Genomic DNA, 21,199 nt, shown 5'->3' with positions numbered 1-21,199 from the left:
ATCAATGTGAATGAGGTGTTGCATTACTGCGCTCTGATCAGCCTCCAGAAACGTCCCATAATCCCCTTAAGTCAAGTGGCCATTCTTCTCATTGTTTTGAATTCGCTGTAGGAATGCAGATATGCCCTTTGAAAGCTCCATTTCTAACAGCCGGCTGCTTATCTGCTCAGAGACAAAGCAACCATTAGTGTGGAATGTTGTGTGTGTGAGAGAGAGAGGTGGGGTAGAAGGGGGTCTGCTGCTGTCCGAACTTACAAGACAGCATGCTGACATGCTCTCAGCCCCCACCAAAACCCACTCTCTCCCCCCCACACATACACACAACACATCCCCGTCACACTCCATGCCCCTCCCCCCATTTGAAAAGCACGTTGCAGTCACTTGCATGCTGGGATAGCAACCGCAATGCACTGCTCTCTGTGGCCTTTGCAAGAGCTGCTAATGTGGCAATGCCAGTGTGCTTGTAGCTGTCAGCATGAACACACTGCAGCACTTTCCCTACTGCGCTCTCTGAAGGCTGGTTTAACTTAAAGCGCTCTACGTCTGCAAGTGTAGCAATGCCCTTTATCTCAAGAGAGGAAATCACTGTTGTAGGGACTTGAGAAGCTACGCTCAACCTTGTTCGGGTAATAGAAGAATTTGTTCCTATCAAAAAATCTGGTAGCAATTACCATGCTGCACTGCGCGGGAGCAAGTCTGGCAGGAAAGCTACGCGCTGTGAAGCACATAGGGACCATTTCGGAGGAGTGAAAGGAGGCCTCCAGCTTCCTCCCCTAGTGCCCGGGGCGGGGAAAGGAGCGGGACACGGACTCTGCCCCAAGGGCCAGCAGAGAACCCTGCGCTTCACTGAACACGGGAAGCGCTGGTAACAAAAGGCTCAGCCAGGCATTTTCCCAGCCGACGCCAGGGAGCCCAAGTGCAGGCGGCAGCCCTGATGTGACGACACAAATAATAATCCTCTCCTTTTGCATCTAGGTACAGTTTCTGCCACGCAAAAGTGACCATCTTGGCTACTTCTCGGGACTTGCTACCACCTGGGCCAGGTTCCAAATCAGGAGGGATAGGGTTTTTGGTTGAAAACACTCACGATTTGCTTCCTCCTTGCTAATGTGCCAAATTGATTTATTGGATGATTGAGGCGTGCTGCTTCATTTTGTGTGTGAGTATGTGAAAAGGGAGGTAAGGTTTGGGGGTCCGGAGCATGCCCATGAGCCCAAGGTGATTCCAGAGTGGTCCCTTTGATTTTTTTCACTGGCTTCCTCCTTGCTTATTTCCAATGCCTTGGCTGCCCATGCATTTGTCACTGAGCCAGGGATGGTTGCGAATCAGGAGGGATGGGTCAAAAACACTCACGATTTGCTTCCTCCTTGCTGCTTTTATAATTTGCATTATACACATGGACACAAATACCAAGAATATTTTTTTTCAAATAAAAAACATTTATTATTATAATCTGGTATATAAATTAACACATTTATTTTGGTTGCATTATGTTTTGAACAAGAGGCATTTAAACACAATGGTTTGTTGTTGTTGTTGTTTTATTGTTTTTATTTATTTTGTTTTGTTGTTGTTTTTTTGGTAAAGAAGGGAACTATGCACATTTTTTGCAGTTGTACTCTTTCTTCTCATCAGTCAGATAGTCTTGACTTCTGGAATGCAGGGCATATGTACCCACCTCTTGCAAGAATCACACTGGACCTTTGATATGTAACAATTGAGAAAATGAAATCACAGAAGTTATAAGGTTACACATACTTTGCATTCACTCATGCTATTCCTTCCATATGTCAGCATTAGCTAACATATGCCTATCAGCATGATAAAAATGTTTACTGATGTGGAATTTTTACAAGAATCATTATCCTTAGGCAGTTTATGGCATTTATTTCTCATACAATTCTATGCTTCTTACCATCGTGCAATCCTCACTTTCCTTTTCACAGTTGACAAGCCTGCGGTAGATGCAGGAGTCCTCCACGCTTTCTGAAAAATAAATATAGCGCGATGAAATGATGAATACATTACGACCAACACTGAAAATGCAAATCTTGATTTATTAATGTCAATATTTTAATCCAGTCACTGGTTTTAACATACCTTTTTCTTTTTTGGGAGTCATATTTTCTCAAATTTTTACTTTACTGCACCTATATAAAAATACCAATTTCATTCAACTGGTCGATGAATAGCAACCATTCACCCCATTCAAATTTTTGTGTACTTAAAGATATTATTGATTCATAGTCACCATTACAGAACCAAACCTGTGAGATATCCCACTTTAGGAGTATTAAGATAACTGTCTGCTACGTGACATAATTCCACTCTTCCTGTTGTCTTCACAACTGCCTAATGAGTCCACAGTACATGGTAGAAAGTAATTACCTGACTCCTTCATTAGAAGAATTGCTATATGTCTTCTAAACGCAGTATTAGCCTCTTGTGTTGTTTGTGCTGCAAATACGTTTCTGCAAACTAACAACACTGATATTTAGAATAAACATCATAATTACCATAGGTGAGAGTGGCCTGGTCCAGCATACCGGTAAGAACCGGCCACCGGTACCAACCCGTACACAGCTGATGTTACACTTCCGCTGTGGCAGTGCTTTATGCTTTAACATCACTGCCCCCTTTATCCCATTCCCCCGCCCCGCTCCCCCCACATCAGCGGCCCTGCCATAGGGTCCGGCAACACTGTTGCATGCTACTAGCAGGGCTGCTGACAGCTGGGGAGCAAAAGGGGCCCTGTGTTCCGGCAATTTACAAGGGCCTGGTGCTCCTGGCCACTGCAGCAGTAGCTGTCAGGAAGGGCTGTCTGGTGAAATCTGGCCCCCCAGCACCGCACCTTCCGCCAGAGACCCCATCCCTTCTGGGAGCCACAAGCCCACCCTACACACCTTAGCAAGGACGCTGGTGCAGTGCCCACTGGTAATCTCTGGCATTTACTTTCACCCTGGATAATTACACATACATAACAAATGATAATGGCAATTTGGTGTTCAATACCTTTAAGATGAGTGGTCTGCAGTTGTGGCCATCACTTTGTCTGGGATGCTGAACAATTTTACTATTCCAATCAGATGAGGATTTTCTAGTTAATCATTTGATGAAGTTTCTGAAATTTTTAGAGAGTACATTAGCGGAGTGCATAAATGAGCTTTTCTTTCCTTTTTTTTCCCCCCTCCGGTTTCTGGACATAGGTACAAATCAGTTCTATCTCTTTTTAATTAATGATTGAAATGACTTATTGCTCACATATATACACACTTGCTTTCATATTATTGTCTCACTCTTACACAGTGTATCACCTGATTTGCCATGCCCCATGTTGATAATAACACATTCTCAATCAGGCAACATGCTACTGTTTCATGTCCACATTCTGTGAAGTCGTTTCCCAGAGTCAAATCGCACAAGTTCACTCAAAGTCCATTACTAAGCATATTTAGTACAAGCACATGCTGTTTCAATTTTTATTTGTAGCTAACAGGAAGATATTCGTCTCACTATTGTTACCTTCCCTTTAAAAAATTTTTCAACGGAACAGTTCATGTCCACTGTAAAAGTAAGTATCTAATAAAACACCTCCAATTCCTCAGGCATGTTCTTTCATATCTCATCTCATCACACAAGGGGTCAATTATTAACAATTCCTTTTTTTCATCAAGGCTATCTGTAAGTGTAAATACATTCACCAATTACATTGGTAGTGTGATTCTTTCAAAAATTTTATACTGATTTATCAAAAATTATTATGCAATTAACATATTCTCGTTTGTAATGTCCCAGTAACACACATGAGGAAAGCATATTGTGAAATCATTCATCAGTTCAATACAGAATGTATTCTTCCAAGTTACATTAACAACGTAACTTGACAGTAGCATTTTATTTTTATCGTTCACATTCCACTTTCCTTTGCATGCACTGAACTCACTGAAAACCCGCAACACGGGAAATTATATCACTGCTAGCTATAAATGTTACAAATAGCGTATTTAATACCACATTTATTGCCCATAATCCAAAGTACAATACAAAACATCTTACCGCAAGAACCCAATGACCTGGTGTGTGGTAAGGAAGCAATAATATATCATTTTGAAGTAATTCACTCTGTATTTATTTAAAAAGAAATTAGAAATGCAATTATAGTTTCCAGTGAAGCAAACCATGAAATGTACATTATACTGAAATTCCCAATTTCATTACATGTATTACTATTAGAGTACTCCTCCACATCAAACATAGCATTGTATTTGCCGTTTCACACTATGTTTAACTCACTGAATGAAATTGTGTTTTGCTCATGCTATGTATGAAAGAGTGTTAGCATTTACCTTCACTTTCATTTGTGGAGCTCTGCTGAGAGAATGACAGTGGAAACTACTGATGAGATGGCTTGTACCTGTTGACAGTCAACAAAGTTATTTATGCATTAATAATGCTGGCACATCACGAACATAATGAGTTTAATATAGACAGACATGCAAGGGATCCTTAGTGTTACAAATCAGATACGTAAGAGAGTCCTGTAAAAATAAAATGATTTGTAATCAATGTGCTCTGTCTTACTTAATGTAAAAACTGACTAAGCTGTTTGCATACTTGTGTTTAATTAATGGACCCATTCAGTGATGAGCTTTCAAAATCTTAACAACCGGTTCCCTCCTCACCCCATGAGGGGGTCGTGGCCCACCCCCGCCCCCCAGGACTCCTGCCCGGCCCCGCCCCCTGGGACTCCTGCCCCATCCAACCCCCCGTGTTCCTTGACGCCCCCCTCCCCAGGACTCCTGCCCCATCCACCCCCATCCCCTGTCCCCTGACTGCCCCCAGAACAGGGCAGGAGGGTCTCGTGGGCCACCGTAGCGGGTGCCCGCCCCACCCCGCCCCGCCCCTAAGAGCCAGAGGGACCTGCTGGGGGGCGAGGTGGGTAGTCCCGGCGGTGCTTACCTGGGGTGGCTCCCGGGAAGCATCCGGCAGGTCCCTCTGGCTCCTAGGGGTGGGGTAGCGTAGCTGGGGGAGAGCAGGGGGAGCAGCTGCTCCCCCCACTGATCACATCAAAAGTGGCGCCTTAGGCACCAGCTCCGTGGGTGCTCCAGGGCTGGAGCCCCCACGGGGAAAATTTGGCGGGTGCAGAGCCCCCACCGGCAGCTCCCCACACCCGGCCCAAGCTCATCTCCGCTCCGCCTCCACCCCTGAACGCGCTACCCCGCTCTGCTTCTCCGCCCCCTCCCCCACAGCTTCCCGCAAATCAGCTGTTCGCGTGGGAAGCTGGGGAGGGTTGAGAAGCAGGCGGCGGCTTCACGCTCAGGCCCAAGGAGGCAGAGCAGAGGTGAGCTGGGGCGGGAGGGGGCGCGAGGAGAGCTGCCCGCTGGTTCAGCTATCTCAGCAGGGCTGCTGGCCACGGGGCCAATGGGTGTGGATGGGCTCGGTGGGATCTTGGGAGTCATGTCCCAGGGATCTGCCCCGCTCCCCAGCACTGCTCCAGCTCTGAGCTGTCTCCGCTTCCTGGGACCTGTGGGGCCCCACCTGCCTCCCCAGGCGAAGAGCCACCTGGGACTGGTGCAGAGGCTGGGCCAGCCTCAGCCAGTGACAGGGGACAGTGTGGGGGGCTCAGCTGGGTGGGTCCTGCCAGGCATGTGGGTCCCTGAGGGAGCCTGGCCCGGGCAGGCTCTGTTCCTGCTCCAGCTTGGCTGATTGCACCACTCCCAAGGGGCCGGAGTTATCCTGCCCCGGACCAGCTCTGGCTGCGCTGTCGGCTCAGCCTGGCAGATACAGTCACCTCCCATCAGGGCCGGCTATTGTGGCAGGGGGTCAGGGTGTGGGAGAGTAGGTCTTTAATGGGTCTGGGGGGGTGCTGGGCAGTGGGGAGATCTGTGTGTGTTGAGGGGCTGTGCAGTGGGGAAGATCTGTGTCAGGGTGCTGGGAAGTTTGGGGGGTCAGCGCAGGACACTGTACAGTTGTGGTGGTGGGGGGCACTGGGCAGTGAGGGGATCTGTGGGGGGGCCTCTGGGCAGGGAGGTGAAGGGTACTGTGCAGTTGTTGGAGGGCTGTGGGGGGTGTTTGGCTGGGGGGAACTGGGCAGTGAGAGGAGCTGTGGGGGAGTTCCGGGGGGGGGGGGGGGGGGGACTGTGCTGGCATAGTGGTCCGGGGGGGGGGGGGGGGGGACTGTGCTGGGCATAGTGGTCTGTGGGAGGGCACTGGGCATGGGGGTTTGTGGGGGTCTCTGGGTGGTGTGGCACTGGGCGTAGGGGGGCCCCTTCCAGTGGTGTGGCACTGAGTCAGAGGGGTGCTGGGCAGGGGGGCAGCATGGTGCAGCATGGGCCCGCCCCCAAGAAGAAGCAGCAGCATGGCAGCCCAGGGGCTGGGCTGGCCAGTGTGTGTCTGGCAGCTCCCGGTTTGTAAACAGTGGCCTTGTACTGGGCTGGGTGGAGTGGGGCTGTCCCTGCCGTGCCATGACCCATCTCCCATGCCCCCAGCCAGCCCCTCGCTCTGAGGACTCTGCCCCCCCCGGCCCCATGTGCCCGTTGCCCCCATGGGGGCCCACAAATATGTTTAGCACCGGGCCCACAAAAGGTTAATCCGGCCCTTTTTGGGGTGCAGGCTCTGGGAGGGAGTTGGGGTGCAGGAGGGTTGCAGGCTCTGGGGAGTCTGAGTGAGGGGTGCAGGGGAGTGGGGTACAGGAGGGGCTGCAGACATGTGGGCTCTGGGAGGGAGTTAGCAACTCAGCACGTTATATAAGAGAAAGGAGCTGCAGTGATTTCATATGGACACAGGCACTGAGAGAAGACTCTTTTGCGTATTCAGGAGGCGAGGGGCAGAGTCTGAGGGCGGGCGCGTCTGCAGGCGATTGCCCCGAGTCCGCCTCCCGGCCGGAGCACGCACCGCAGCCCCGGGGCACGATACAAGCGCGGGGCTGCGGCGCCTGAGCACAGACGGTCTCGGGATTGGGCGGCCCGGGCCTTTAGGAGCCCGGCCCCGGGAACCCGCCCTCTGCGCCGGGGCTGACGTGCAGCGTCCTGGGGGCAGAGCGAAAAAGCCTCTGCCCCTCCCCCCCCCCCCCCGCCTTGCGAGCACAGCAGGTGGCTCATACCATGGGGTCACTGTCCCCCCCCCCTCCCTAAAGGGGGGTTTTGTCCCTCCCCCCCCAGGGTCTGGCACCCCCCCCGGGCTTAACTCCGGCTCCCACCCCCGATTTTCCCCCTTCAGCCCCTCTGCTGCCCGCTACCTACAGTAGCTTGATCCCCGCCAGTAAACGTTTTGCCCCCTGCCCGAATCCTGACCCCCCCCCCCGCCGCGATTTGCCCCCCTTAATCCTTTTCAACCCCTCCAAAGGGGAGGCAGCCAATCGCCAGGAGAAGCGAGGGCAGCGGCAACCGCGACGGTTACTGGGCATGCTCAGTTCGGGAATGGGGCGAGGGAGCTGTTTGTGCGCGGTGCAGGGTGAGCTTGCAGGCCGGCCCGCCCGGGCTCTCACTCCCCCGCCCCCCTTTCGGCCCTGAGTCCGGAACCACGCTCCTGCGACTCCGCCCGGACCCCATTGGGTGCGACACCCCAACCCCGTCGAGGCCGCTTCCGGCGGAAGGAACGCGAGGCCATTGCGCCCGCCGCGCCCCTGCTGCAAGCGCGGGCTGAGCCGCGGCCGCCGCGAGACTCGCACAGCAGCGCGTGCCCCTCCGCTGCGCCCCGCCTTTCCCGTTGGCCGCGGGCGGATGCCCTACGAGCCGCGGAGCCGCCTCGTGGCGGAGCTGCTGCTGCAGGCGGATGAGGGAGCTGGCAGCATCCTGTGCCTCTGTTCCCGGGCCTTTGTGGAGTGAGTACGGGCCCCCTCCCCCGGACCTCAGCTCCCTGGGGCGGCCTAGGGGCGCTGGCCTGGTGGTTAGCGCTAATGCAGGGGCTGCTCTTTCCATGGGTGGGTCTCTCCCTGTGCACCGGGGGGATCAGGGCTTCACCTCTCTAGTGGGGTTACGAGAAATGTCAGGTCAGCAGGGGAGGTACCTGTGTGCTCCAAAGCAGGGCTGGGCATTGGACCCGTCCAAAAATAATTGGTCAGTGGACTGGCCAAACAGTGGTCCAGTATTTTCAGTGTGTCAAAAATGATAAAATATGTTAAATTGCTATCCTATAACAACAGTAACAAAAGAGCAAATCAAGTCTACAAAATTAAGTTGACCTATGATACATTGATGTACAGCTACCGCAGTAATTACATTGTTTTTGCATGTCCACACTATGCTCCTTGTGTTGGTGGTGCATGTCCTCACTAGGAGCGGTTACCAATTTAACTGTCAATGTAGGGCATTGTGGGATGGCTTCTGAAAGTCCACAACAGTCAATCTAAGCAAAGTAGTGTCTACACTGACACTGCGTCAATCTAACTACATAGACTTCAGCACTATGCTTAAGTTATTAAGTTGGTGTGATGGGCAAGTTACATCAGTGGGAGCTATATTTTAGTGTATACACTTAGGTCAACGTAAACTCTGTAATGTAGACCAGGGCCAAGTCTTTTTGTTCTCCAATAGGCTCAGCCCTTACTACAAACCGCAAGTTATTTAACTGTTTCAGAGTAGCAGCCGTGTTAGTCTGTATTCGTAAAAAGAAAAGGAGTACTAGTGGCATGCATCCGATGAAGTGAGCTGTAGCTCACGAAAGCTTATGCTCAATAAATTGGTGCGTCTCTAAGGTGCCACTAGTACTCTTTTTTTTTTTTTTATTTAACTGTGTTATTTTAACTCAGAAAAATCTCCAAAAAGAAAATAATTTCTTTACAAATGAAAGAATAATTATTATTCGCATTTTAGTCATGTTAGGTGGCATACAAATGAGAATATTATTCAAGACTGAGCAGTGTCAAAGAAAAATAAAATTTAAGCAGTAATAAAACAAACACCTAGCAACTATAAAAGAAAAAAGTCATTTTTAAATGCACGTATGCTAGGTAGGCAGCTGGTCAACTCTTCAAGCATCTTTCTTTTTTTAATCTTCATTTTCTTTGTCAACTTCAGCGGCTTCGTCTATATCTTTGTCCTCATCATTGCATTCATCGGTATCTCCTTCTTCTTTATCTGATGAATATTGAGTCAACTTTTCATCTACATTTTATTCTCCAATCTTACATTGTGATATGTTGTCACCAGCTTCCCAGAAAGAGGATGTCTTCAGTTTCTGGGTTTTGAATGGATGGTTCCCCAAATGGACCAGTTTTGTTTTGCACATGCAGTAATATATGTATGTGTTAAGAAAATCTGCCATTATAGCTATAGTGCAAGGAGGACACAGCCCTTTCCACCACAATGAAGGAGATTTGATTCTACTGCTGAAACTACACTCCATGTTATTTTATGACTGAATGGGCTACCTTTTGCTTTATACTTTCTTACCTGTACATTTGACTATCCTTTACAATTTGCAGAAGCCACTATGAGGTCACCAGTTGAAACAAAGTAATCATCAGTAAGGTCTTGGCCCTGGAAGCAAAGGTCAAAAAGCTAGGCAGCATTATCTGTGGGAATGATCACTTGATTTTTCTGTGGTTTTTTTTTCCCTTCAGCTTTTGTAAGTGGACTGTGTTTTCCCAGATATGTTCTTAAGGAACTCATTCTTGGCATCAGACAACATAGCACTATTTTCCGTATTCAGAGACTGCTGAATTGGAATTAATTTGCAAACTGGATACAATTAACTTAGGCTTGAATAAAGACTGTGAGTGGATGTGTCATTACACAAAGTAAAACTATTTCCCCTCCCCCCCAACTCTCCCCCCCCCCCCCCCCCCCCCCCCCCCGTTCATCACACGTTCTTGTCAACTGCTGGAAATGGCCCACCTTGATTATCACTACAAAAGGTGTGTCTCCCCCCCTCCCCCCCCTGGTAATAGCTCACCTTACCTGACCACTCTTGTTACAGTGTGTATGGTAACACCCATTGTTTCATGTTCTCTGTGTATATAAAATCTCCCCACTGTATTTTCCACTGAATGCATCCGATGAAGTGAGCTGTAACTCACGAAAGCTTATGCTCAAATAAATTTGTTCGTCTCTAAGGTGCCACAAGTACTCCTTTTCTTTTTGCGAATACAGACAAACAGCTGCTACTCTGAAACCTGTCATCTTATAGGCAGTACATCAGTAACATAGAATGTTTGTATTGTCATTTATCAACTAAAAGTCCAAGCAGCTTTCATGTTACTCTGTTGTAGGTCACAACCAAAATAACCTTCCATGGATTCAATTTATTGATTATATTTTTAAACTGGTTAGCGATATATTGGGCTCTGTGGGGTGATGCTCAGTTGTTTACTGGAATGAGTAAACACTTGTTGTGGAGTTGTTATCATGAAGGTGATGACATCCTCATTACAAATATTGCTCCAGACGCTAGAGACCTGTGAGGAGCTTTTGCTATAAAACCAACTCTCTCTTCCTCACATAATTCTCTTTGACATTCAGAAGACTGCCTGCACGCTGCTTCCTAATAGGTACTTTGTAAATTGGACACTATTTATGAAAAAATTCTAGTATATAAGGATCTTTATATTTATGCCATTTCATATGGACATCCAACAAACATACAGTGAAATTTATTTTTCTGGTCCTGGGACATTCTATCCAAAAATCTCTTGATACCAGTTTGATGAACATTGGAAGACTTTCCAGGAGTAGAAGTTTTTGATGCTGAAGCAGATGAGGTAGCAAAATTCTTATTAGAAGTTGAAATGAAATTAGCTTCACTTTCATTGTCACTTATATCACTGTCTTCATCAAAAGATTCCATGCTTAATGATGGTGCTGCTGGAGACAAAGCAGAAGGAGAATGCACAGAAGAAAACCAAATTTTGATGCAGGCCAGTTTTTCTTTTTTTTGCTTGACTGCAATAATCTATCTTTGACAGCAGCTAGACATATACCACAAGAATTCAACAAATGTTTCCCCATTCTACCTGCATGTGTCACATACTCAGAAAACCAGAGATTGCACGTAACCTTGACAGTTGTTGCATGTTCATGTCTATTAAAATAAAATGTCCCTGCAAATGATTTTGGCTTCCCCTGACTCTGCATAATAGATTATCAGGTATCTCTTAGAACTGAATAGCTATGCTTAGATTGAAATCTATTTCTAACTCCTACTGTTCTAGAAGATTCCAGACAATTGAAATGTTTTTGGGCATGCTGCCCTCTCCCTCCTAGGACCTTTACAGATTCCCAGATCCCATGGAGAGCAGATGGCCTCTCCTCCCCGCAGCAAACATAAGGGACTCATAAGCAGCAGTTGGAGGAATAGAGCAGGATTTCAGGAAGGGAGGGGCCTCTGCAGAGATGTGGTGTCAACACTCCTCATCAGCATAAAGCGTTTTATATTCTCAGCAAGATTTGTGTGGGAGGGCTTATGAAAGGGATTTTTGTTGAGGGGAGAAATGGGGGGTTATTTACATGGGTGTTTGGTGTGGGTGGGGAAAGTGTTCTGGGGGGGCTTAATAGCTGTGATACTTTAGTTAAGGGAGAGGCTTAATGGCTGCGCATCTTTTCTGTGTGTTGGAAAACGAGGTTTAATGACTATGAACGTGCTTCTTCCTCCCCTACTCCCTTCTAAGTTAACTTCTGTATATTTGTCTGGTCAGTTTAAATCATAAGCTCTTCAGGGAAGAGCCAGAGTCTTAACTTGTTTAATGTGCTGTCTGAAATGCCACGTACATAGATGGCGTTGTGTACAAATAAAGATATCCATATGTACAATGTTCATTAAGATTCCAGCCAATCAAGCTCAGCTTTCCCCCAGTTTACCTTTTTCAGCAACAGATAGCTGTAAGCTGGCGTGGCTGTCCCTCGGCATCCACATATGGCAGGGGGAGGTGGGGCGTGCCTCCTCGCAGTTTAGGTCAATTAGAGCCTTCTCCGAGCACAGGAAAAAAGGGGGGAATTAGCAGTTCTCAAGGGTCCTGTCCTTCAAATGGAGTGGGGTCATAAATAGTCTGGGCTCTAGCCTGTAACCAGGCAGAGCGGCAACAGTCTCTTCGCCCAGCCATTAAGCAGGGTGGGGCAGCAACCACCCAAGGCTCTGGCCTGCAATCAGGCAGATCTGTAGTACCAGCCCAGTGTAGGGGCTCATGTACAGGGTGAGTGTCACATGCAGTCTCTGGGGGCTCAGGTACGGGGTGAGCTGGGGAGCACAGGCCTCCTGGCCTACAGAGGGGGAGTACTGCCACCCCAGTGGTAGGATGGTAGGAGGGACATGGGCTTGCCCAACTCCACTGTGTCCCAATCCAGGGCCCTGTCAATGGTGGAGCAGTCCGCCACTGGGTCAGCAGGGATCCGCCTATGACACACTGACCTGATCTGAGGCTCACTCTCCACCAGGCTACTGCCTAGTTCCCCTCCATTGCATCCTTCTCTTCCCCATCTGGCATACCTGTGTCCAGGGGTCGTTCTCAATCTCCCCGGCATACACTGCCAGGGTTAGCCGTAGCAGTTCCTCCACATCAAGAACGTTGCAGGTCCCTGGAGCAGCAGCAGCGGTTCTGCTTGGTGCTCGATGCCAGCAGTGGGGAAAAAATATCCATGTCCTCCAGCAGCTCCCTCCTAACTGAGCTGCAGGGCTGGCCTTTTACATTTCCCCTTCCTGTCCTGCCACTCTGTGTCTGGCTTGCAGGTCGTGGCCCTCCTGATTCAGCCCACCAGGCGGCTTGCGGTGCTCCTTCCATGTCCGCCTCTGGGGGGGGGGGGGGGCACACCTCCTCTCTACAGTGGCCTTAACAAGTGAGTGATCAAGACTAAGGCTGTCAAGCGATTAAAAAAATTAATCACGCGATTAATCGCACTGTTAAACAATCATAGAATATCATTTAAATATTTTTGAATGTTTTCTACATTTTCAAATATGGTGATTTCAATTACAACACAGAATACTAAGTGTATAGTGCTCACTTAATATTTATTTCTGATTACAAGTATTTGCACTGTAAAAAACAAAAGAAATAGTATTTTTCAGTTCACCTAATATGAGTACTGAAGTGCAATCTCTTTATCATGAAAGTTTTGAGTTTAGAGCCGGCAAGTCCAGTTCTTCTTGTTCAGCGAATCGCTCAAACAAGTTTGTTTACATTTACAGGCAGTAATGCTACCCGCTTCTTGTTTACAATGTTACCTGAAAGTGAGAACAGGCATTTGCATGGTGTTTTTGTAGCCAGCATTGCAAGGTATTTACGTGCCAGAGATGCTAAACATTCATATCCCCTTCATGCTTCAGCCACCATTCCAGAGGACATGCTTCCATGCTGATGATGCTCATTAAAAAAAAAAAAAGCGTTAATTCAGTTTCTGACTGAATGCCCTGGGGGAGAATTGTATGTCTCCTGCTCTGTTTTACCCACATTCTGCCATATATTTCCCTTTTTATAGCAGTCTCTGAAGATGACCCAGCACATGTTGATTTTAAGAACACTTTCACTGCAGAGTTCACAAAATGCAAAGAAAGTACTAATGAGAGATTTCTAAAGATAGCTACGGCATTCGACCCACGGTTTAAGAATCTGAAGTGCCTTCCAAAATCTGTGTGGGACAAGGTGTGGAGCTTGCTTTCAGATGTCTTAAAAGAGCAACACTCCCATGCGGAAACTAGAGAACCCAAACCACCAAAAAAGAAAACCAACCACCTGCCGGTGGCATCTGACTCAGATAATGAAAATGAACATGCGTCAGTCTGCAATGCTTTGCACTGCTGTTGAGCAGAACCCGTCATCAGCATGGACACATGTCTTCTAGAATGGTGGTTGAAGCATAAAGGGACATGTGAATCTTTAGCGCATCTGGCACGCAAATCATCTTGTGACTTCGGCTACAACAGTGGCATGAGAGCACCTGTTCTCATTTTCTGGTGATATTGTAAACAAGAAGAGGGCAGCATTATCTTCTGTAAATGTGAACAAACTTGTTTTGTCTTAATGATTGGCTGAACAAAAAGTAGGACTGAGTGGACTTGTAGGCTCTGAAGTTTTACATTGTTTTGTTTTTGAGTGCAGATATGTAAGTAACATTTGTAAGTTCACTTTTACGACAAAGAGATTGCATTATTGCAGTACTTGTCTGAGGTGAATTGAAAAATACTATTTCTTTTATCATTTTTACAGTGCAAATATTTGTAAGCAAAAATAATATACACTTTGATTTCAGTTACAAGGCAGAATACAATATATATGAAATGTAGAAAAACATCCAAAATATTTAATACATTTCAATTGGTATTTTATTGTTTAACAGTGCAATTAAAACTGTGATTAATTTTGATTGATTTTTTTGAGTTAATTGAGTGAGTTAACTGCGATTAATCGACAGCCCTAATCAAGACATTTATGTCGGCTTGCTATCAGCACCATCATGCAATCAAAAGCGTAGTCTGCCACCTACATCAGGGCATTTGTGCTGGAAGATCTGACAATATTTGACTGGTCAAATAGTAGGCGGCCAAGTGACTGCTCAGTTGACCATCTTGCCAAGCCTACTGTGAAATGCAAGCAAGGCAGGATGATGCTAGCAATGAGCTTGGAATTGTGTTAGCAGCGGCATTGGGGGTGGCAAGGCATATTCCACTCAGCACCCTCTCAGAAGAAATCTGAGCACTTGGGCCCTGATACTGCCATAAATGACCACTGATCTTGCAAGGGGCACCCCATGAACAGTTGATTGCAGGCTTGGGGCATTTGGTTTTCCCTCTATCTAGTAGGTGGAGGAGGCCCTTATTTCTCAGTCTTTATAGCTTCTTAGCAGCTGCATTTTCTGTCCATCTTGTTCTTGCTGATTTATTCTGTGATTCATCAGTGGTGTTGCCTTTTCATGGTTGTTGTGTTTTTCTGGGTTTTTTTATGACCTTGATAATGATGATGTGTTTTAATGTTTGGGGTTTTTTTCATTTGTTTTATAGGGATCGAAAATTATACAAATTAGGACTAAAGGGGTTTTATGGTAAAGAAGACTATGACAGTACAGGTAAAGTATGCTTGATAATTAAAGACATCAGGGTTGATTTTAGTTCAAGTGGCTAAAATAATTACTAATTATGTAGTAAATATGTGCTTTGTGGTAATATGTGTAATTATGTAGACGTGATTACATTAGTTATTCAGGGTGCGGTAATGCTGTATAGTTACTAACCCATAATCATACTAATTTCTCATCCATTTCTTAGTGCTTTTGCTAAAGAGGACCTTTCCGGCCTAAGGATAACATAATTATTCCTTAAATGTACATTGTGTTCTGGCAACTGTTACTTCCTCTGCTCTGATTGGCTACCATCCTTAGCACTCCCCATCAAGATGCCTACATGAACATGATTCCCTTGACATGTGATTGCCTCCTTACTATCCTGTCACTCCTACCTGGCCTAAATACTAAATATTTTGTAAAGGAAAAGCTCTGCCTAGAGAGGAGGCGAAACTTTCCACACACATTGAGAAAGAGCAACAAAGTGGAGATTGAAAGAACTTGGAGTTGTCAGAGTGCTGGGGTCAGAAGTGGAGGCAGTCGTATTTCTTTTAGGTATATGGATGAGTTCTGGGGTCAGTCACCAACCAAAGCATAGAGGTGAAAGGAGAGAGAGCACATTTTAGTAGATGAACTTGAAGATGATCCTTGTTATCTGCATAATAAATATACTCTGGGCTAAGAAACTGATTTTTTTTAAATGCTTAAGAATCAATTTTTGCTACAGGATTACAAATGTCTGCATTTAGCCAGCCTCATTAATATGCAGTGCCTACTTTGGCAATTATTTTTGTAGCACTAAACATATTTGTAATTATGTCAATTTTTTTAAATGTAAAGACTGAGAGAAGAGCAAATGGTGAATTGATAGCTGGCTATATCCTTTTTGAGGTGATTTAGTGACATTCTTGGCACACCGTGTTTTGTAAAATTGCATGATCTTTGTTAACCCATTTATGGTACATTTGTAAAGTTACTGACCATCTCCCATGGTTTAATGCAGTGGTTCCCAAACTTGTTCTGCCACTTGTGCAGGGAAAGCCCCTGCTGGGCCGGGCTGCTTTGTTTACCTGCCGTGTCCGCAGGATTCGGCCGATCGCGGCTCCCACTGGCTGCGGTTTGCTGCTCCAGGCCAATGGGAGCTGCTGGAAGCAGCAGCCAGTACGTCCCTCGGCCCGCGTCGCTTCCAACAGCTCCCGTTGGCCTGGAGCAGCGAACCGCGGCCAGTGGGAGCCGCGATCGGCCAAACCTGCAGACGCGACAGGTAAACAAAGCAGCCTGGCCCGGCAGAGGCTTTCCCTGCACAAGCGGCGGAACAAGTTTGGGATCCACTGGTTTAATGATATGCCAAAAAAAGTCCTGTGAAGCATTTACTTTCTGTACTCTCTCCCTTGCTTTTAGATTTTTGGCCAGATACTATCAGGCAGTATGTGTTTTACAAATATTTAAACAGCTGGGACTTGATTTTCAAACTGGGTCTCCATTTTGTAGACATTGTAAGAATTATGCCTGTAGTGAATTGCACCCACAATTCTGTGTTCCCACTCCATTCATGCTTTTTTTGAGTGCAGTTCATTTCAGGGGCAACAATCATGTAGGCAAAAACAGAGGCCCTTATTCTGTTATAATCAATTGAAATAATTACATCATTAAAAAGTTCAGAATTCATGTATGTATTTCTTGGCTGCTGTGTTTAAAAAAAAAAATCAACAAAAAACCCTACATACCCTGCAGATATGTAGTCACTTCAGATGAGTTGGAGATAATTCGTTTTGCTGCAGTGATCAACTACAGCAAGAGATGGAGAGGGCTGTGCCTACTAAGCAGTTTTCAAATGTTGTTATAGAATGTAGCTGGGGAAAGAAACTTGAGGTGCAGATCTCCTGATTCTGCATCAGAAAGATACAGAGCAGAGCTGGGTAGGATTGAAACCAATTTATGAAATTTTGAATTAATATCGCTTGTTTATAGGAGAGGAGCAAATAGAGGAAGAGAAGGAGGGGAATCATCATCCCAACGTGACAAAAAACTCAAATAACAATCATTCTTTGGGCCTGGAAGAGGATGAACTGGACTCAGAGGCTGAACTCATGAGGAGTATGGGGTTACCACTTCAGTTTGGAGGACTGTCAGCTCACAAGGAATTTGTGGTAAACTCCAGTTTACTGTGCTTTTTATGCATCTTTGTATTTCCAGACTCTGAGCTAAGAAAGTAAATTGAACGCTGTGTGTGTGTGCGTGTGTGTCTGTATGTCTCTGCACACATGTGAAGAAGCTGGTCCACAGAGCAAGTTGTAGGATTAGGAACTGATTAATTTCTTGAATGAACAAATTTGTGAATAAACTGATCAAAACACAATATTAAAAACAGTGGTACACAAACTGTGGGACAAAGGAATTGAATGGGAAATGAATACACACTACTTTTAATTTATAGAACACTGGTAGGAGTGGTGCTTTATAAAGTGCATGTTAAAATAAAGTATGCTATGAGGGCTGTGAAGGAAGTAACTTCAGTGAAAGATGGGTATTCGTTCTCTGGAACCAACTTCTCAGTGGTTCTCTGAAGTGGCCATACACAATCTGAAGAGCAGGTTTGAGTTTCAGTAACTCTCATGTTTGACTTTTTTCAGATTCATAATAGAAAAGTTTGGTTCTAAAATATAGGTACTTCCAAAGATACTTGTGTGTATATATTACAAGTCCATTAGGTAACTCTGGACATCTTTTATCCAGCAGGCATTAAGAAAAAATGAGCAAGGTTTCCTTTGCAAAACTTGAATCACAGCATTTCAGTTCTAGCTGAACTTTGACAGCAACTGAAAATGGGTTTCCAATTTAACAACTTGAACACTGCTTGTTCTTTTGAAAGTCTCAGCCATTGATGCAAATGAACTTTGAAGCTCCTTTCCTCAGCAGTACAAAGCTGAGTGAAGCTGACTGTGATTCAGAAATAAGTTTGGGGGTGTACTTCTGTGTAGGATAAGTTTTTTGTGTAGCTGTTGGCCCTGGTAAGTTGTACTCAGTGTAAAAGAGGATTATTCTCTTCCCATTTTACTGCCAAATTAATAGTTTCATGGATTTAGCCAAAGATCCACAGTCGGCACTAGTGAAACAATTTCTTGATCTCTGTTGATGGCCTTTAAAAATGACTACTGGCCAAATTCATGGCTTATGTAAACAAGCATTCCTGCACCAAGTTGGCCATCTTATTACCTTTTGCCTCCTGTTAGTTGTTTCCCTGTCTCTTCTCCTTCACCATAGCTTTGTCAAGTTTACCTTGTGTTTTGGGCAGCATATGAAAGGGTTATATGCTGTGGCAGGAGTTCATTTCTTCCCCTGCTCTCCTCCAAAAGCTCCCTTAGTATCTTATACTAGTAATCTCATGAGTAAGACTACGATTTTGTCATGGATATTTTTAATAATAGTAATGGACAAGTCACGGGCAATAAACATGGAAGCCATGACCTGTCCCTGACTTTCACTAAAAATATCCATGACAAAATGGGGAGGGAGAAGGGTCCAGCACCCTGCCCCACTGCATGCAGCGGGGGCAGGGAGCTAGGAGTGATCCCTGACTGTGGGGTTGGGAGCCGGGGCAGGGGTGGGGGGAGGGGTGATCCTCCACTACCTTTGAAGGGCTGGGAGCTTAGGGATCCCCCACTCCCTGCAGTGACTGGGAACTGCAGGGTCCCCCCACCGCCCGCCGAGGCTGGGAGCTATGGGGGAATCCCCTGTCGCCCTGCGGGGCTGGGAGTTGGGGGGGAGGCCGCCGCCCGTGGCAGCTGGGAGCTGCGGAGGGTCCCCCCTGGCCACAGTGGCTGGGCTGCTGCAGGGGCTCAATGTCACAGAGGTTGTGGACTTCTGTGACCTCCATGACATACTCATAGCTTTACTCATGAGGGAAAAAATACTTCTGAGTAATGAGTGGAGGGCAGAAGCAGGAATATCCCTGAAGACCGAACAAGGAGGAAAGAATAAATTCTCCCTTGTGAGTTACTTGGTTCTGGGCATTTTTTAAAAACACATTTTATTTCTTTTTGATTTTTAGGCATCAGAAAATTCCAGAAAGAGAAATAAGATAGTGAAGAAGAAGAAGAAGAAGAAGGAGAAAAAGTTGCAGCAAAAGCACTTGAATGAGATCATGCGGGAAACCTGGAAAGAAGATTGTGAAGACCATAACCAGTCTTTTTCAGATGATCCAGCTTTACATACAGAACAAACTGAGGAGAAAAAAACATGCCAGCTTCTGAATGAGGACAACTGTGAAAATAGAGATTGTCCTATTAATGATGCTTTACCCAGTGAGCTGAAAGAGAAATGGGAAAAATATTGGAGTGAGTATGGAGAAGGTCTTCTGTGGCAAAGTTGGCTGGAGAAGCACATGGAAGTAGAATTGTCTGAGAATGCACCTACTTCTGAGCCTTGGAACTCTCCTGACACCCAGGAAAAGTGGAAGCAGCATTATAACGAAATATACTGGTATTACTGGGAACAGTTTCAGTACTGGGCAAGTCAAGGATGGACTGTTGACAGCCCACATAACGATGGCACTGACATCAACGCATATAAACTTGAAACAGGTCTGCCAGGAGAAGTAGACTGTGTTAGTACAGATGCTGTGTCTCATCAAGTGCTGGACTCAGAACTTTCTTCTTATCCTCCCTCCAACATCAGCTGTAAAGAAAACCCTAGCTCATGTGATGAGCACCATAATGAAATCCTCTCTGGGATTAGTAACATAAATCTGGATTTGGAGGAAGTGGAGGAGAGCAAATTAACCCTAACAGTAATTTATGATGGCCATCAAATTCTGAGTTCAACTAGTAGTACAAGGCAGTGCCCTTGTGTTTCCAGCCAGAAGGAATCATGCAGTGGAGGAACCACGAAAAGTGCATCTTCTGAAAATAAAAGCACAAACCAATCAGGTCCGTGTAGGATTTGCTAATATTGATTCTGGTAATATTCCTCCAGATGTGTATCTCTTATTTTTAAAAAAAAAAAAAAAAACTCTGGATGCACTAGAGAAGTGGTGGGATAGCAGTATTAATGCTTCCTTATTTTAAGTCTGTCTGCTATGCAGCTGCTATACTATCCATATACAGGAAAAGCTGTATTATCTGGCACTTTACAAACCAGAAAGCTCTATAAACTGGCATTTCAGGAGGAGGTGTGGGGCACGGGCTTTGGGAGGAGTTTGGGTGCAGGAGGAGTTTCGGGGTGCCAGATCTGGGAACTCCCACCCTCTTAGTTAACTGAAATTTTTGGCTTACTGGCACCCCCCCATTTCCCCAACATGCCATATAACAAAACTTTTACTATAAAAACACAGACCAATTGGCTTCCCCCTAGTATATATCTCACTCAGTAGGTTGGAGTAAATAGAACAGAAATAGATGTTTTAATAAATCTGGCCTGTGAAAGATCAATTTTGAAGGAAAGTCCTAATAAACATACAATCCTTTCTTCACTCCATCTTCTCATATCTGCCCCCAAAATGCTGTACCTGAAAATTTGGGATTTGTTTGATTCAATGTATGTAATATCACAGGGCAGCCGTCTGCTTACTGCACTATAAACTATTAGCTATGAACAAATCAAGTTGGTGGTACTGTATAAGCCAGATGGGCAAACTATGGCCCGTGGGCCACATCCGGCCCGTCAAACCATTTAATCTGGTCCTCAGCTCCAGCCAGGGAGCAGGGTCAGGGGCTTACCCCGCTCCACGTGGTTCCCAGGGAAGAGCTGGCATGACCCCCCTCCAGCTCCTACGTAATACACAGAGGCGTGGCCAAGTGGCTCTGTGTGCTGCCCCATTTGCAGGCACCGCCCCTGCAGCTGCCATTGGCTGTGGTTCCTGGCCAATGGGAGCTGCAGGGGCGGTGCCTGCGGACAGGGCAGAGCCACGTGGCCGCACCTCGGAGCTGGAGGCGGGACATGCTTCCGGGAGCTGCTTGTGGTAAGCACTGCCTACAGCCTGCACACCTGAGGACCCCCCCCCCCCCCCTCCAAACCTCCTGCCCCAGCCCTGATCCCCCTCCCACCCTCCGAACCCCTCGGTCCCAGCCTGGAGCCTCCTCCTGCACCCCAAACCTCCAGCCCCACGCCAGAGCCCTCAGCCCCCCAACCCGGAGCCCCCTCTCACACCCTGAACTCCTCATTTCTGGCCCCACCCCAGAGCCCGCACTCCCAGCCAGAGCCCTCACCCCCTC

The 21,199-nt window shown here is 46.5% G+C and overlaps 1 protein-coding gene and 1 long non-coding RNA gene across 5 annotated transcripts in view; one reads left to right on the top strand and one right to left on the bottom strand.

Moving 5' to 3' along the window:
- Positions 1-1,461: 1,461 nt before the first annotated feature.
- On the bottom strand, positions 1,462-6,075 carry LOC140906699 (uncharacterized). Of its 2 annotated transcripts, XR_012157208.1 has the most exons (8): positions 4,960-6,075; positions 4,347-4,414; positions 4,057-4,122; positions 3,013-3,121; positions 2,389-2,478; positions 2,101-2,150; positions 1,916-1,986; positions 1,462-1,701 (listed from the first exon to the last, which is right to left on the bottom strand). It is a non-coding gene; the product is annotated as an uncharacterized lncRNA (long non-coding RNA). The 2 variants fall into 2 exon arrangements; XR_012157209.1 differs by lacking the exon at positions 4,057-4,122.
- A 1,477-nt stretch (positions 6,076-7,552) lies between these two features.
- The window catches only part of TGS1 (trimethylguanosine synthase 1), a 49,558-nt gene continuing 35,911 nt past the window's right edge, over positions 7,553-21,199 (top strand). For 2 of the 3 annotated variants that reach the window (XM_073331138.1, XM_073331140.1), the window contains exons 1-4: positions 7,553-7,822; positions 14,929-14,993; positions 16,959-17,137; positions 19,039-19,915. In XM_073331138.1, coding sequence (XP_073187239.1) covers positions 7,722-7,822; positions 14,929-14,993; positions 16,959-17,137; positions 19,039-19,915 — 1,222 coding nt within the window. In that variant the 5' untranslated portion in view covers positions 7,553-7,721. Of the gene's footprint in view, positions 7,823-14,928; positions 14,994-15,460; positions 15,543-16,958; positions 17,138-19,038; positions 19,916-21,199 lie in introns of those variants that run through there. The other variant, XM_073331141.1, reaches the window with a different exon arrangement.

The sequence above is a fragment of the Lepidochelys kempii genome, chromosome 2, assembly GCF_965140265.1.
Source record: "Lepidochelys kempii isolate rLepKem1 chromosome 2, rLepKem1.hap2, whole genome shotgun sequence".
Classification (NCBI taxonomy): Eukaryota; Metazoa; Chordata; order Testudines; family Cheloniidae; genus Lepidochelys; species Lepidochelys kempii.
The sequence above is the reverse complement of the archived record's forward strand: the minus strand, read 5'-3'. Positions and strand labels throughout refer to the sequence as shown.